Source organism: Mya arenaria, chromosome 11 (genome assembly GCF_026914265.1).
Source record: "Mya arenaria isolate MELC-2E11 chromosome 11, ASM2691426v1".
NCBI classification, from domain to species: domain Eukaryota; kingdom Metazoa; phylum Mollusca; class Bivalvia; order Myida; family Myidae; genus Mya; species Mya arenaria.
Genome location: NC_069132.1, coordinates 16,228,449 through 16,244,040, shown reverse-complemented (window position 1 = coordinate 16,244,040; position 15,592 = coordinate 16,228,449). Strand labels below are relative to the sequence as shown.

The 15,592-nt window shown below is 33.2% G+C and overlaps 1 protein-coding gene and 1 long non-coding RNA gene across 7 annotated transcripts in view; one reads left to right on the top strand and one right to left on the bottom strand.

The window, feature by feature from the left end:
- LOC128208800 (TNF receptor-associated factor 3-like) overlaps positions 1-15,592 on the top strand; it is a 66,523-nt gene that overhangs the window by 32,324 nt on the left and 18,607 nt on the right. For 5 of the 6 annotated variants that reach the window (XM_052912402.1, XM_052912403.1, XM_052912406.1 and 2 more), the window contains 4 exons: positions 13,221-13,524; positions 13,781-13,885; positions 14,238-14,408; positions 14,866-14,946. In XM_052912402.1, coding sequence (XP_052768362.1) covers positions 13,300-13,524; positions 13,781-13,885; positions 14,238-14,408; positions 14,866-14,946 — 582 coding nt within the window. In that variant the 5' untranslated portion in view covers positions 13,221-13,299. Of the gene's footprint in view, positions 1-10,688; positions 10,824-13,220; positions 13,525-13,780; positions 13,886-14,237; positions 14,409-14,865; positions 14,947-15,592 lie in introns of those variants that run through there. The other variant, XM_052912404.1, reaches the window with a different exon arrangement.
- Positions 747-14,884, bottom strand: LOC128208801 (uncharacterized). The gene is made up of 5 exons (XR_008256892.1): positions 14,614-14,884; positions 14,225-14,393; positions 13,824-13,892; positions 2,608-3,420; positions 747-2,293 (listed from the first exon to the last, which is right to left on the bottom strand). It is a non-coding gene; the product is annotated as an uncharacterized LOC128208801 (long non-coding RNA).

Genomic DNA, 15,592 nt, shown 5'->3' with positions numbered 1-15,592 from the left:
AAACCGTCTCTAGCTGGTGTTTTGTTATGATCCATTCGATTTCATTAATTTTGATTGGCTTAATGTCAAATCATTATTGTCATCAGTAGAAATCCTAAGGAGATCATTTAAAAACATATCATTTAAAGAGCTATCAATATTTTCAGCTGTGTACAAAGTTTTATAAAAAAAAAACTAAACTTGAGTTCAATATTTCTAAAGATGATTTCTTCACTATATTATTATCATCTATTTCATTTATAATAAATCTTTACCTTTTGAAAACGCAACATCACGAAAACAAACCTCGAAATATTTCCATTCTGGTTAATTAGATTAGCTCTACTGCGAATATAGGCACCCTTCATAAAGCTTATTTTTTAGATTTAATAAAAATCTTCTCCACAGCAGAGGGTATGGTATATCTGGATACTGTTTTTTAAATTCCCCAGTTCTTTATGATACTCAGTACTTTTGCATTAACTATAATCTATACAAAATTCTTTAATTAATAGTTTCATGTTATCCCAAAAACTTAAAATATTTGACAATTTTTTCATCCAATAATATTTAATTATACAATTTCCAATTAGATTTCCCGATACTAAAATTGTTATTAATTTTTAATTTAACATAAATTAACTCATGATCAGACATAGAGCATGGTAAAATACAGTATCAAACACATCATCTTTCAACTCAGAAGATAAATAGAATCTGTCTAATCTACAACCTATATTATATCTACAAAAGAATATACCATTTGTTGTTGGGTATCTATAAACATCAGTCATACCATATGTTTTAATAATTGAAGAAAAGCACTTAGACCTAAGACCACCTTTCTCTAGGTATCCACCAATTTTAACTAGTTTGGTGTTAAAAATGAAATTAAAATCTCCAGATAAGATTAAATTCCGAGATAAAAAAAAGATTACAAAAAATATCCATTCTAAGATCATTTGTTTAACGTGTTTAAATGTATATGAAGTTTAAGTGAGTGTAATGGTAGATAGATTATTTTATTCCTCCAAAATTGAAGAGATGAACTTATATACAATTATATACAACATTATAGACAGTAAATACACATTGATGAATACATATCATATCATTCAGCAAGTTTATCAAACCGAGAATAAAAAAAAACTATCAGTATATTATCATACTATTAACACACTGACTACATAAATAACATTATAAACTCTGCGAGAGTTTCAAACAGAAAAAAAATGTTAAGCCAGATTATAGCCAACAGCTTTACATAATTTACAAACAACAACAACAACAAACAAGTGCATGCAATTGGATAATTTACTAAGCAGCCGTTATCATTTTCTATACTGACAGCAAACACGTGAGCACATTGGTCAGAACAAGTCATTGTCATAATCGCCTTATAAGTCTCGAGACCACAATGGTCGTATATCGTATCGCAAAGATAGATATTTCTCGTGACAAAACAGAAGAAGATGAACACACATATTATCAGTCAACAATTGACAGGATTTACATATCTGAACACATTGGCCTGAAATAAACAGTCCTAGTTCATTCAAGATTAAGTTACAAACAGAACGAAGCCTTGGTCTTGTTTTTGCAATGTCCCATAGTGGCGAACAGCTATTATAAGATACAACATTTATAACGGCTTGGTTTTCGATAGTTCTTTCATCGTAGCTCATGCGTTTAACGATGCGATTCAATAGTCTTTTCCATGCGTATTTTGATGGAATCTTTCCAGTATCAATAGACTTCGTTAAATATTCAACTAGGCTAGATTTCTGTAGTAATCAAAAGATATCTGGAATGAAACCCACGCTTTGTTTATCATAGTGCATAAATCGAATTAGCCTGTTAATGAGAATGTAGTTTAATAAGTATTGACTGGATAGTCTACATAGCTGACACAACAGTTGAAGCTTTTAAAAGTCTATAGTAGTTTCTATGGATGTCATATTAAGCGTCATCAACACATATTTGGTAGAGATGTTCCTTTGAAATCATTGCATGTGCTTCATGCAGAAATGATGCGCAGTTTCGAGTCTCTTGATATCCTGTTTAGAATAGATGTTCCATAGCTAGCAGCCATAAAGAGCTTTTGGTAAAACAACTGAGGTGTATAATACTCTTAAATCTTAATGTCTTTGCGCTGATGGTGTCGGGGTCGATGCCACTACTGCAAATGTTCATATACGCCCCACGTATTTTGATGCATGCGTTCTTGTACCGAGAGCGTTTTATTACAATCTATGCCTAAGTGTGTATAATTAACACACCTTGGTAGCGGATCTTGTCCAAGGAAGAATGAAGGCTGTATAGTGTTAAAAAATAATTAAAATGTACACGTTTGTGAGAAAACATCACTTGAGTGGAGGAAAAGTACATTTTAAGAAAATGACACAGGTTATTTGAGAGTGGTTATTCTTTAGGATGAGGAAACAGTTTTATTGAAATTAAAGAATGATTATCTCTTATTAAATATAAATAAACCCGGCAAAATCGTATTATTGAATCAAAGTTCAAAATTAAAGTACATTTTACGATTAAAAAATTCTCCATATTAACATTGTATAATCCATAATCTAAATCAGTATGGTTAAATGTAAAATAATAAATCAAAATTACATGGTAGGGCTCTGTAGAGCCAGGAGCTCATACATGACCGAATCCTTGGCAGTGGACTCCGTGCGGGTCATCGGATTCTCAAGAAGAATCTGACTGAACACCGTTTGGCCAGACCGCTTCTCCCCTCTCGTCTTAATTTACATCACCTCATTCTCCTCCTCACTCTATCTGCTCTCCTCCTCACGTTCCTTCTTCCTCTTCTGATATCCAGTCCCGTCATGTCCTTCGGCTGTGACCTCCCGCACCTCCTGGTCTTCCCCCGTCTCCAAAGCATATTCCTGTCTGGTTTGTCTGCCTCAAGCGTAATGGCTTAGGCCGCACTTGCAAAATCTGCCCTAGCTTTAGTTGCAATCCTCGGGCAGGAGCTCCTCGAGTGTCCACACGTTTACATCTCAGACACAAAGGCGCACGTCCCTGCATTATCACAAACGCCTAACTTCCACAAGGAAAGTAAAGCAATTGGGGAATAACCCCCATTCCTCCTATGTCACCCCTAGTTTCACAATCCTAACACAATTCCTGATCTTGGCCACTCCATATTTCACTTCCATGTCCTCAATGTTAATTGCCTTACCGTAAGGTTGAAAAATGCTTTTCACAACAAAGTCCCCTAAATGGACAGGAAGTCAGTGCCACATACACTCAACAATCTGAGAGTTTATAACAGAAAAAAAAACACCTCCTTCTATATGTTAGTTCGGGCGAAGATAGCAGCTTTTCAACAACATCTCTTGAAACAAACAAAACTTCAAAGTACTTTGTTGTCGGCGGTCCCTTCGCAAGAGTTTCGACAACTGCCCCAATGTTATACTTCTGCAGAAGATTCAGAATATCTGTTAGACACAAATGTCAAATAGTGGCGGCATTGTCATTTATGTACGAAATATCATTTAGGAAGGCATATCTATAGTTAAAAATACACATGACACTATTATATGGCTAAACATGGATAAGCATTTTTTTTTAATAATGATAACGATATATATCTTGCAGCAATGTATATGTGGGGTGACTCATCGCCTATCGCAAATTTCATTGACGTTGATCTCTTCGAATGCCTCGGAGATGATATAAATCATTATAATTCATTAGGCACTGTTATGATTATTAGAGATTTTAATGCTAAAACTTCAAGTAAAAGCGATAGTATTAGTGTACCTGATATTGATGATAAAAATTATGTATGCGATATCTCGTTACCGAGATACTCGACAAGGGCAGTAATAAATTATTGGACTTATGTAAAGCCACTACATTAAGAATAGTAAATGGCCGCCTTGGTTCGGACTGTGGCGTAGGTAAATATACATGCTTTAATACCAAAGGTTCCAGTGTTATTGACTATTTGTTAATTAATGAAAATAACTTTAATTTTGTTAAAAACTCCACTGTTTGTCATTTAGATGAGTTCAGTGACCATGTCCTAATGTCTTTTGATATTGTTGGTAACACTAATGTATTTAAATAAGAACCATATTTGGGTGAACTTTTGAAATGGAATGATAAGGAGAAGGATGCCTTTAAAAAAATGATTACTAGAGTTATTGATTTTAACAATTTAGTCCAAAATAGTGATGTACAAAATGTTGACCATATTGTAAATACGTTTACTGACATTGTACGTGAGGTAGCAGACCCTTTATTTGTTAAGCATATTATAAATTTCCCATGTTTCGAAAAATGTATTGTAACTGAGTCGGCTAAATGGTTGGATCAAAAATGTAGAAATACTAAGAATTTGTACAAAAATGCCTTACATATTTATAATAATTCACATAGAGATATAGATAGATTCGAACTGTGTAGATTAAAACGAGTGTTTAAAACTACTGTGTCAAAGAAATGCACAGCTTTTAGATTCAAACGTTGTAAAGAGTTTGAAAATTTGAAACGTAAAAAACTAAAGATTTTTGGACATATTTTCATTCACAAAAGTCAAGTAATACGAATATAAATGTACCCTTGGAAGATTTCAAAAATCATTTCGAGCAGATGTTTCCGGATATAACCCATGATATAAATGAGGAGTCTGAACATTTTAATGCCAACCATGATTTCAATGATTTTAGTACTGTTTTCGGAGACCTGGATCACCCAATAACATACGATAAAGTTTGAATTATTAAAGCTATATTATTGCTTAAGAAGAATTAATCACCTGGAGAAGATAAATTGTTAAATGAGTATTTTATAGAAGCATGTGACATATTAGGCGGATATATTACAGAAATTTTCAATATTATTTTAAACTCCGGGAATTTTCCAGTCGCCTGGACTAAGGGTATAACCGTACCATAACATAAAAAGGTGATAAATCTGATGCACAGTTTGGTTTAAGAAGAGGCAGGTCTACATTCGATGCTGTGTTTAATCTTCAGTCAATTGTGCAAAATTACGTAAACTAAAATAAACGTTAATTGCTGCTTTATTGACATGAAACTTTGTTTTAGTAAAATTAAAATGTTTCCAGCAGGTAGTTGGGCAGATAGACTCAATCAATTACTTGAATTTTATTTAAACCGTGGATATAAAGGCAATATTTTGAAGAGCACCCGCCTTCTAGTTTTTGAAGATGAATTCCTGAAACAAAATATAGGGTTGAATATAGCATCCTTACATAACTAAGCTTTCAGTCCTTTGATTTTATGAAGAATTTGCTAATTCATGTTATCTTTAAAACCTTTTTTGGCTGAAACTTTTTTGGCTGACTCGGAGTGTTTTGGCATGTGACTTCATTTTCTTCAAATATTTTACATTTTCAAATCATTTGGAAGGAAAGATTAGCTAATACATGTCGCTTTTACACACACTGTGTGTGATGTTCTTAGTTTCAAACAATGACTGCATCGTATCTTTGAAAAGTGTTTTGCATTAGGTGCTCTGAATTGTATTCCTCCGTCTGCAGATAGAGTTGGGATCTGTAATCATAGAAGTACTTGGGGTTTACCCATAGGTTTATTATTATTTGTTTTATTGTTAAGTTCCCTCAAGTTAATGCCTACTTATATAAGATTTACCTTTTGCGTTTTATCTTTACTTAGGTTTGTTGTGATAAGGGTGAGGTTTGTGCACATAAACTGGTTTAAACCCCCAGTAAATTTACATTTTACTGACCGTTCCAAGGCGGTACCTAACAATCCTTGATAAACATACCTAGTTTTTCATATATAGTATGTATGCACTGTGCTGCTTGTGGAGTTTTGTGCTGTTCTTCCATGTTTCTTGTTTGTGATTTTATGTTCTATGTCTTTGGCGTTTACCCAGTGCCATTAAACCGAGTTTATGTTTAAACGTTTTACTACTGAGCTTGTTTCTGTAGCTTTTCGCATAAATATTGATTCCATATATCTCAATGCGCTGTGGTTAAAGTTGTATAAATCCAATTTAGATGGTAAAATGTTACGTATTATATGCAATATGTATCAGTCAGTAAAGTCCTGTGTAAAACACTGTAATAGCTATTCAGACTTTTTAATATTGCAGTAGCTTAAGGCAAGGAAAGAAACTTTCCCCGAGTATGTTTTCATTATTTGTGGAATACTTAGGATTGATTTTACAAAATAGAAACGATTTTGGTTTAGCATTACATGAGATTTGTTTGATTTTATTGTTATTTGCTGATGATATGGTTGTTCTTGGTGAAACCCCGGAAGACTAACAAATGTCGTTAGACGGTTTATACAATTATTGTAATACCTGGGGCTTAGAGGTCAATATTGCTAAAACAAAAATTGTAATTTTTCGCAAAAGAGGTGGCACAAAACGTAATGAAAAATGGGTGTATGCAAACGAAGATGTTGATATTGTAAATGAGTTTAACTATCTAGGAGTAACATTAAATTATACTGGCAATTTTAGCCTTAATACCCAAACATGATGTGGTAAAGGCTTAAGAGCAGTTAACACCTTGTTGTCAAATCTGAAAAAGTATTAATGTTAACCTAGGGTAGCTTTGCAATTATTTGATGCCTTTGTTTCATCTATTATTATATACGGGTGTGAAATTTGGGGATTTAAGAAGTCTACTCAGCTAGAGAAGATACATTAAAAATTTTGCAAAGCCGTACTACGCGTTAGACAATCGTTTTCACATGTTGATGTATGTGGTGAATTGGGTAGATACTAGGGATGGCAACGTGTAGTAAAATAGGTGCTCGATTACTCGGAAAAATTGAATTTGTTTTCGGGAAAGACAAGATCGTGTAATTACAATGACAAAAATTAATAGCATACATAAAAATAATGAACGAAATACTTCGTACTGTAATTATTGTTGTTTACCTCATTAATATTCATAATTCTTGATTTAAGATATCAACCAATCATTTGTGATAATCATTGCAAAATAGTTAAAATACGCCCATTAAGAAATCAATGCTCGTAACGGTCTCCAATTGGTAAACAATAGAATTGTGTAGGTGAAAGTTCTGCTATCAAAACGCTAATTGACATCAGTGCTTATTGCCGTAGTGGCCCTTTCTTGACAGTTCGCAGTTCTCACAACAACTCTCAACTGATTTATTAGAGTCAATTGTGTACACAGCCGGGATTAAATGACCGCAAATTTTCCTCTCGGTAACAAACCAGATCTGATACTTCGTCTGTAAATCGTGTATTTGGTGATTTTTAAAGATTTTTTTATTATTTTTTTCCGAGTACTCGAGTAGTTTTTTGGTACTCGAGTACTCGGACGATCGATCGAGTACTCGAGTACTCGTTGCCATCCCTAGTAGATACCCATTTTATATTTAGATTTGGATTTAGAGATAACCACAGCACTTCAGATTGTATATTGTAACGACCTACGCAGTCGTGGCAAAACTTCATCAAAAGTAAGGGAAGATGTTGAAATACAACGAACACCGAGTTGAACGTTTAACGGTTTATAATGTATTCTTATAACTTCAAATCATTGACATCAAACACATGTATAGTCATCAGATAACAGTTTAAGTTGCATGGGCTCTCACGTTTTCTATATTTGGTAACAATTAACTTTTGTTAAAACAACTTGTTATTTATGTAAGGTCAAACTACTACACATTATCGAACTTACGTACGGTCAAACTACTAGACCAATAGATCAGATTAAACGAGCTATTAGACATCAAAAGTCCAGTTCAAACATACGGGTGTAACCTAACCCAAACGAGCTATCCGAACTCGGAATTGAAGCTGCTGATCCCGAAAGGAACGCTGTTTATATAGAGAACAGGAGATGCCCACGTGATCAAAACTGACCAATGGCGGCCGGACCGGCCAAACGTCCAACCAATCAACGGAGGACCGGTGAAATGCTGACCAGTCACCGGAGGACCGCTCTGACAGAACAGAAGGACCGGTAGGGCGGTACTCACAGTGCCCACCGAGCGGTCCGGCAGCCATGACAGTTTCTTTACAATATTGAAATACAACTTCAAGACATAATAAAATCAAGCAGTAACGAAGTGGCTCAAAATCTAAATGATTATTATATGACAACTTTTAATAAATAATGTTTATCTTATTACGAAGATGATTAAACAGTTATACTTATCAGTTCAAATACATTCAACACGTATATGTAAGGTGGGTGGAGAACCCTCCTTGTATGTACATAGCAACAGGAATAAAATGATTGGATGGAATCTAAACATGCATGACCTTAAGTAAGTGCAAATTTATAAAACATATCATAGTCTTTAAATATATCTCAGTATTGTATATTAGTTCCACAGAAAGGTGACAAGTAAATGTCCAGGTGAGTAACCTGCATAATGACAGGGTCATTACAATATTAATATTGCATAGTATTATTCAGGCGGTTTTGATTAAGAAATCAAAATTGTATTGTGCCTATATTGATTATGAAAAGGCGTTTGATACAGTTAATCACGAGGCTTTATGGATAAAACTATTCAAATCTGGTACGGGTTTTAAAATGTTAAGGATGTTCAAATCAATATATATGAATGTCAACTCGTGTGTACTCAACTGTAGAAATATGGATATATCTGATTTTTTTTACGTTTCACTTGGTGTAAAACAAGGTGAACCACTTTTCCATTATTATTTATTTTATCTATCAATGGTATTACTGAAGATATAATATTATTGTCTGTATTTATGTTGTTGTTTGCCGATGATATTGCTCTTTTCACTACGGATCCCAATAGCTTGCAAGCATTTTTAGATAAAGTTCATTTTGATGTTAAATCTTAACTAAAATTATTTGGTTCAAGCATTCCCCCATTCTGATGTATGGCTCTGAAATATGGGGCATTTACAATTTTAAAGAAGTAGATAGATTACATCTTAAATTTTGCAAACACCTGCTAGGTGTCAAACCTTAGACTTCTTGTGCAGCAGTTCATGGAGAACTGGGTAGATATCCGTTGTTTTTTAAACGTAAGGAAAGTGCACTGAGGTATTGGTTAAAATAATTAAAAATACTGATAATCCTATATATATCTTTTATTCAGAACACTTAAATAGAAATAATACTGTGGCTTTTGCCTTAAAAACTTTGTTAGACAACATGGGATTCAGCGATACATTCACAGCTTTCAATAATGATGTTAATTACTTACCTCTGTTTAAATAAAGATTGTATGACCAGTATACATACATATGAGTGGAACACAACTGTAGCTAGTCAATCAAAATTAGATTTTTATAGACTATTTAAAAGTGAGTTAAAATTTGAGAAACGTCTTGACGTTATAAATAATGATTATATTAAAAAAGAAATGTCGAAATAACGTTTGTGTTCTCACTCTTTTGAAACTGAAACTGGCAGATATCTTAATATTGAAAGAAATCCTAAACTTTGTAAATGTTGTAATTTGAGAGTAGTCGAATCCGAATACCATTTTATTTGATGTTGCCCACTTTATCGTAATTTAAGACTAAAATATTGTATAAATGAAGCATTCCCAACTATTCAAAAGTTTATTATGTTTATGTTGTGTGGAAAATCATTCGGAACTCCTCGGTCATTTTTATCGAAAACAACCTCGGATGTATGTCAATACATCAGTAGAAGTAGTTCGTAAAATTTTGAATTCTATCATTAATGAAATGTAATAGTTAAGCTTATATATGTTGATCTAAGTTTAAATTGATTACCAGTGAAGTGTAATATTGCAAACATAATTAAGATTGCAAATAGTTAAGTAATTAACTTTAATTAACCTAGTCAAAAAGCCCCCAAGTTAAATAGCCCCCAAGTCAAAATGCCCCCATTTTGGTCAAATAGCCCCTACACTTTTGGTCAAATTTCCTCCACTTGGAAAAAATGGTCAAAACGCCCCCATTTCGGTCAAATAGCCCCCACTCCTTTTTTATATGAAATTATATTTGAAGGTTAGTTGTAATATTTTTAAGATATATTGCATTTACATAATTGCTAATCAAACATTTAAAAACTGATTTCATGACATAAGATTTGTTGACAATTAAAATGTTTTAAAATATATTAGAAATAATTTGCACACATTAAAGACTTATTAATTAGAGAAGATAGGGCATCTAAATCACCACATTGTGCAATAATCCTTTGAAGAAAGATTGAATTTAGCTTAGCTTAGTAACTGACTTCAAATAATTCAGTTTGCTCATCTTCTCTTTGATAATTTTAATTACAATTTAGATTTAGTATATTATATATGATTGTTTGTTAGCAAAACTTTCATTCATTAATTTGAACGGATCTAAGGTAACTTGCTAGGATGAGATCCGATCAAATTAATGAATTTCAAACTAGCCGCTGTTTATATACTGGAAATATACGTGATACATGAAAGCTGATCCTAAAAAATATATACGATTTTAGTAGTGTCTGTCACGTTGATCGACAGCCAAATCATACATTTTAAAAATAGATAGTAGTTCTTAATAACATGTACTGTACTCTTATAACAATATATCTATGTAATTGTGTTGTAAACAATTATCAAATTGGTATTATACCGGGTAATGGCACTTGTAACTACTATATGGTCCGTACAGTGGTGACAGTGGCAGGGGCAGATAACGCCCGACTTGTTGAACTCTCCCAGAACCGGTTTATCAGTGCGAAGGGTCAATGAAAAGGCCCTTAAGTGGGATCCCGTTTTATTTAAAAATAAACAAAAAAATCCATTTGAAGATCTTTGTTGGGCCCTATCCCTCGTTTCACATTGTTTTTATAACGTGGTTGTTTAGTTAATACCGTATCATAAATAATGTAAAACCATGTAAGTAATATTTTATTAACCGGCAAAACACTTATGAACAAAAACGATACGTACTATGTTACACGAAATCAAATGACCTTTCGTCTACCGGTTTCGATTGATATGGACACGTGCGAACAATAGCTGTGCTGTTTTTGCTCAAAACAGTTTTCAGTAAGGTCTTGCGACCCAGTAATTTCCATGAATCAGAATGAGAAGCATGTGTAGCATTTTCTACCAAAGCATTTTTAATCACTAATTTAACATATCATGTACATTAAAGATTTTCCTAGTCATTTTCTTTATGAATAATATCATGAAGAATAACATAGATTGTGTGAATCTTAGGTTTAATACCAAATACAAATGTACCTCGGTCAAAGTAAATTTTAAAGATGAAACTTTTCAAGGTTTTCAGAAAGCTTCCGATAATGTAAATGCTAAAATCCTTGGAAGCAAGTTTGTTGAAGATATCTGTGTAAAAAATCGATAATGCACAGGCTGACAGTGGTTGACATAGTCCATATAAACCGCTGCTTCAGAGTCTTTGATGATTTTTGTGTTGGCGACTCTACGCGTCCATATCCTACTTGTCGTTTTCCTAGCCAAGAACGACAGATCCCAGCGCTAAGTATATTTAGCGGAAAGATAACGGGCACCTTCTAGATAGTTCAAAATGGAGATGATTTGTTGACAGATCTATCTAAATTTGTGTTTCATAAAACACTTAAGCATAATAAGAGAAGTGTATTGGCTAGAAATTAATTTATGTTGAACTTTTGTGTTTTTATTTAACAATGCAGTGTTAAATATTGTGGAGTTACAGTTGAAGAATATATTTTACATTGGTATGTGGCGTTTAGGGAACAAGTGAATATCCAAATGTTAAAAAAAGTTCCCTATACACACATTATTGTGGGTATGGTTGACAGTGATCAAACATGCCATATTTCCATGCGGGGGGGAAAATCCTCCGGAATTTCGATCCATTCCCCGGTCTCCCGGCGGGAGATAAAAATTCCCCAGTTTTTTTTGTTTTGTTTTTTTAGTTTTTTTTTAGATATTTTACATCAGGCAATAATGACAAGGTGAAACCAAAGTATGTGAGTGAAACTGAATGTAAGGAAACAACTCCGCAAGGGTGAAATGACTGTTTAAAAAAGGTTTGATAAATGCCGAAAGGAAACCTTAACAACAAGTGATCAATTAATTTAAAGTAATGATCAAAGGCAAAGAAATATTACTATTTTGGAAAAGGAAGAAAGTAATAAAATTTATTCCATTCTCTTAGTGTCTGAACACCATCATAGCTGATAGTATTATGCAGATTTTTTTTATAAGACTTTGGAGGAAGATAAATTTAATTTACAGTATGACATGACAGTGTATCATAAGAATATGATAAATCATGACATAAAATAATTCTGTATAATTAAAAAGTTAGAGGTTTTCATTGGGAAAAATAAGTGAATACATTTTTTCGTACTCTTGCGTCTATAAAATGCTTTTAAATTTCGCCAACTTAAACCTGCTAAAAAATCCCCCTGAATACTACCAAAATCCCCCTGAATTTTCAGCCTTTCTGAACAAATCCCCCTGAATGGTCTCCAGAAAATATGGCATGTATGAGTGATGCAATTATAAAAAAACAGAACAAGTGAGGCCAGTAGTAAGTCAAGGATGGTGCTGAAATTCGCTAAAAAAACAAAATGGAAAAGGCACAAAACACACAAATCACGAGTGAGCGCGAGAATATCTCATAGTTATGTATTTTCAATGCAATTTAAACAATTTTATGTGAGAACTGCGAAAATCTCTTTTTAGAATTATCCCTGGATCATTACTTGATCCACATTTTCAGAGCTCGATGTTTGTGGTTCAACTAATTACTGTTTGTGGTTCAACTAATCACTGTTACAAACTGCAACATTTATCATTTCTGAAAGCTGATGCTAAAAAATGCTTGGATTTGTCTTTTATATCCAATTTTTGACAAAATACTTTAATTGGAGGGAAATCATCAGCAATCCCAAAGTTTAGTTATTATTATCATTGATTGAAATTAGGATTTTGAACAGCAAATTTAGACCAGCCTGAATTGAAATGAACAAGTCTGAAAATATTAACACGGTACACTGGAGTAGGGGAAAACTACAAGTTATATTGAAAAAGAAACAATTTAGAGTTTCTTCCAGGTATTTTGGCAACAAACTTCTTATGACTTTTACTAAAATTGGGGGGTAATTACAGTATTTTCACTAGTCAGTATGCTTGATTGCATATAATTTGGAGATTATCTAGGAATTTACCTAACCCATATTTAATTTAAGATCTAATTGTTGGCCTGTTCGTATTTTAAATCATTGCTTCATTGAAATATTTGTCCATTATGTACTTATGTGTATGTTTTCTTTTCAGCATGGAATACATTCCACATGGGGTCATGACATTATTGTTGGAAGGAAAAGGTGGACGATATTTGTAACATTAACTTAGAATGTCAATATCATCCATTGCAACACCGGGTGGTTTACCTCAATTTGTTCGCCTTGACCCAAAACATCGGTGCTTAATATGTCACAATGTAGTTCGAAATTCGATGCAGACAAGTTGCGGCCACCGAATCTGTGAAGACTGTGTGCCCAAATTGTTTGAAGGAAAAAATGAGCCTGTGAAATGTCCAGCTGGTGAAGTGGATTGTGAAGAACTTCATAGGAAAGATGTAAGAAGCAATTTTCCTTTTCATGAAAATATTTATTTTGCTCATTTAAATGTACCTCCTGTTGTAACATTGTGACTTTCGGTATTCACCATAATTATTACCATGTTCTCATTGAAGACATGCATGCACAGGGTATTAGTCATAGTAAACTGATTCTGGTACCATTATAATGCTAAGTTCTATAACTTTTAAAGTAGTAAAATTAACACTTGCCTACTACTTGTAATGAATGTAATACTGTTGTACATGTACATAGATTACACCAGACCCAGGAGGACGTCGGGAAGTCAGAAACTTACCTGTTTTCTGCATTTACAAACAGCTCGGATGTGAGAAGCAAGTCAAATGGGTCGAACTGGATGTAAGAACTACAAAATAATTCATAATGTAGCTACAAATTATTAATGTAATAATCTTGTATGTTAAATTTTACAAACTATTTTTTGATGCATATTTGTTTTGCTTTGTATCAATTGGGAACAAATATAAATGACAAGAAAGAAATTTAGCAACACTTCTAAACTATAACTCACCCATACTGATTGAGGTTTATTAATAAAAAGATATTGCTTTATACAATTGGAAGGTGGACTTCCATTATATGTAATGATATTTTTTACATTTGGAATAAGTAAGTAATCATCGTTGCCATTTCTTATTTTATTTTACAAATATTATGAAAAAGTTTGAGATGTTTTACCTTTACATTCCAGAGACATGTAGAGTCCTGCGAGTACAGACCAGTCCCCTGCACACATGAAAACCTTGGCTGCACAGAAAAGCTGCCCCACAACAGTTTGGAGAGACACACTACCCAGGATTGCGAATTCAGGCCCTTCCCCTGCAAATACTGTGCCATAAATGTACCTCTGAAATACACACAGGTCAGTTTATCCTCTGTTCTTGCTAAATATATATGAATTAAAATTAATGATTTATTTCACATAAATATACACAGACAAAGACTTGAAACAAATAGAACAAGTTCAATGAATTCATCTGAATCTCTCATTGAAGGTTATAGATTATTTCTATTTTTTGTTGAATTCAAGGTAATGATATATAAATAAAACTGGTTTATAAACATACCTCTGATATATATGCACATTTGATCTCTTCTGGCTGTAAGCAGCAACAATTCTTTCAAAATGAAACAAATACTGGTATAAGGTAAAGATATATATACAAATATAGTAAGCTTGGCTTTCCAGGTATATTCCAGTGTATATTTTTAGATATGTCTGGTATTCCAAGTTAAAAATTTATACTTATTACATGGATATCTCAGAGTGACCTGTTTTTACAAGTAAATACAATCTAGGACAGGACATTTTGTTTCAGGAACACCTACAAAAGCAGTGTGAGGAGGTTCCACTTGACTGCCCATACAAATGTGGTGCAAAGCGATTGAAAAGACAACAGGTAATAATTCATTCATTAAAGTTATGAAGTCAGTATTTTTTTGATCAGTTTTTTTTTTGAACTTCCATAAATAAAATGTATTACATGTATCTATTTATTGATAATACTGATGATATCACATATTTTTTTTCTACATGGTTTTTTCTGCATGGTTTACCGGCCACTTCAATATTATTATTGTATAGTATTTATAGTTTTCTATCCTCTACAGTCAACATTTCATTATATTGTTTTGGAAACAGTGATTTATTTAGCTGTAAATGGTTACGTTTGCCTCATGAATATGTTATATTGTTGATACTAGCTGCTGTATGTGTAATTATACCCCCTGACAAATAAAGCTTATGGGAGCATATTGCAGTCACCCTGTGAATGGTCAGTAGGTCTGTGGCAGTTTTTCTTGTCTAGAGCATAACTTGAAAATTACTGGATGGATTTTAATTAATCTACAAAATGGTAAAGCACAATCAGAGGAAGTGCAGTGTACTAAAAAAAACAATAAATCTGTTCCAGCTAGTTACAGAGTTATAGCCCTTAGCTACCTTTTCTTGTCCGGAGCAAAGCTTGAAAAATACTGGAAGGAATTAAATTAAACTTCATGTGGTGGTAAATTACACTGAGCGAAAGTGCAGAATACAAGAACCAT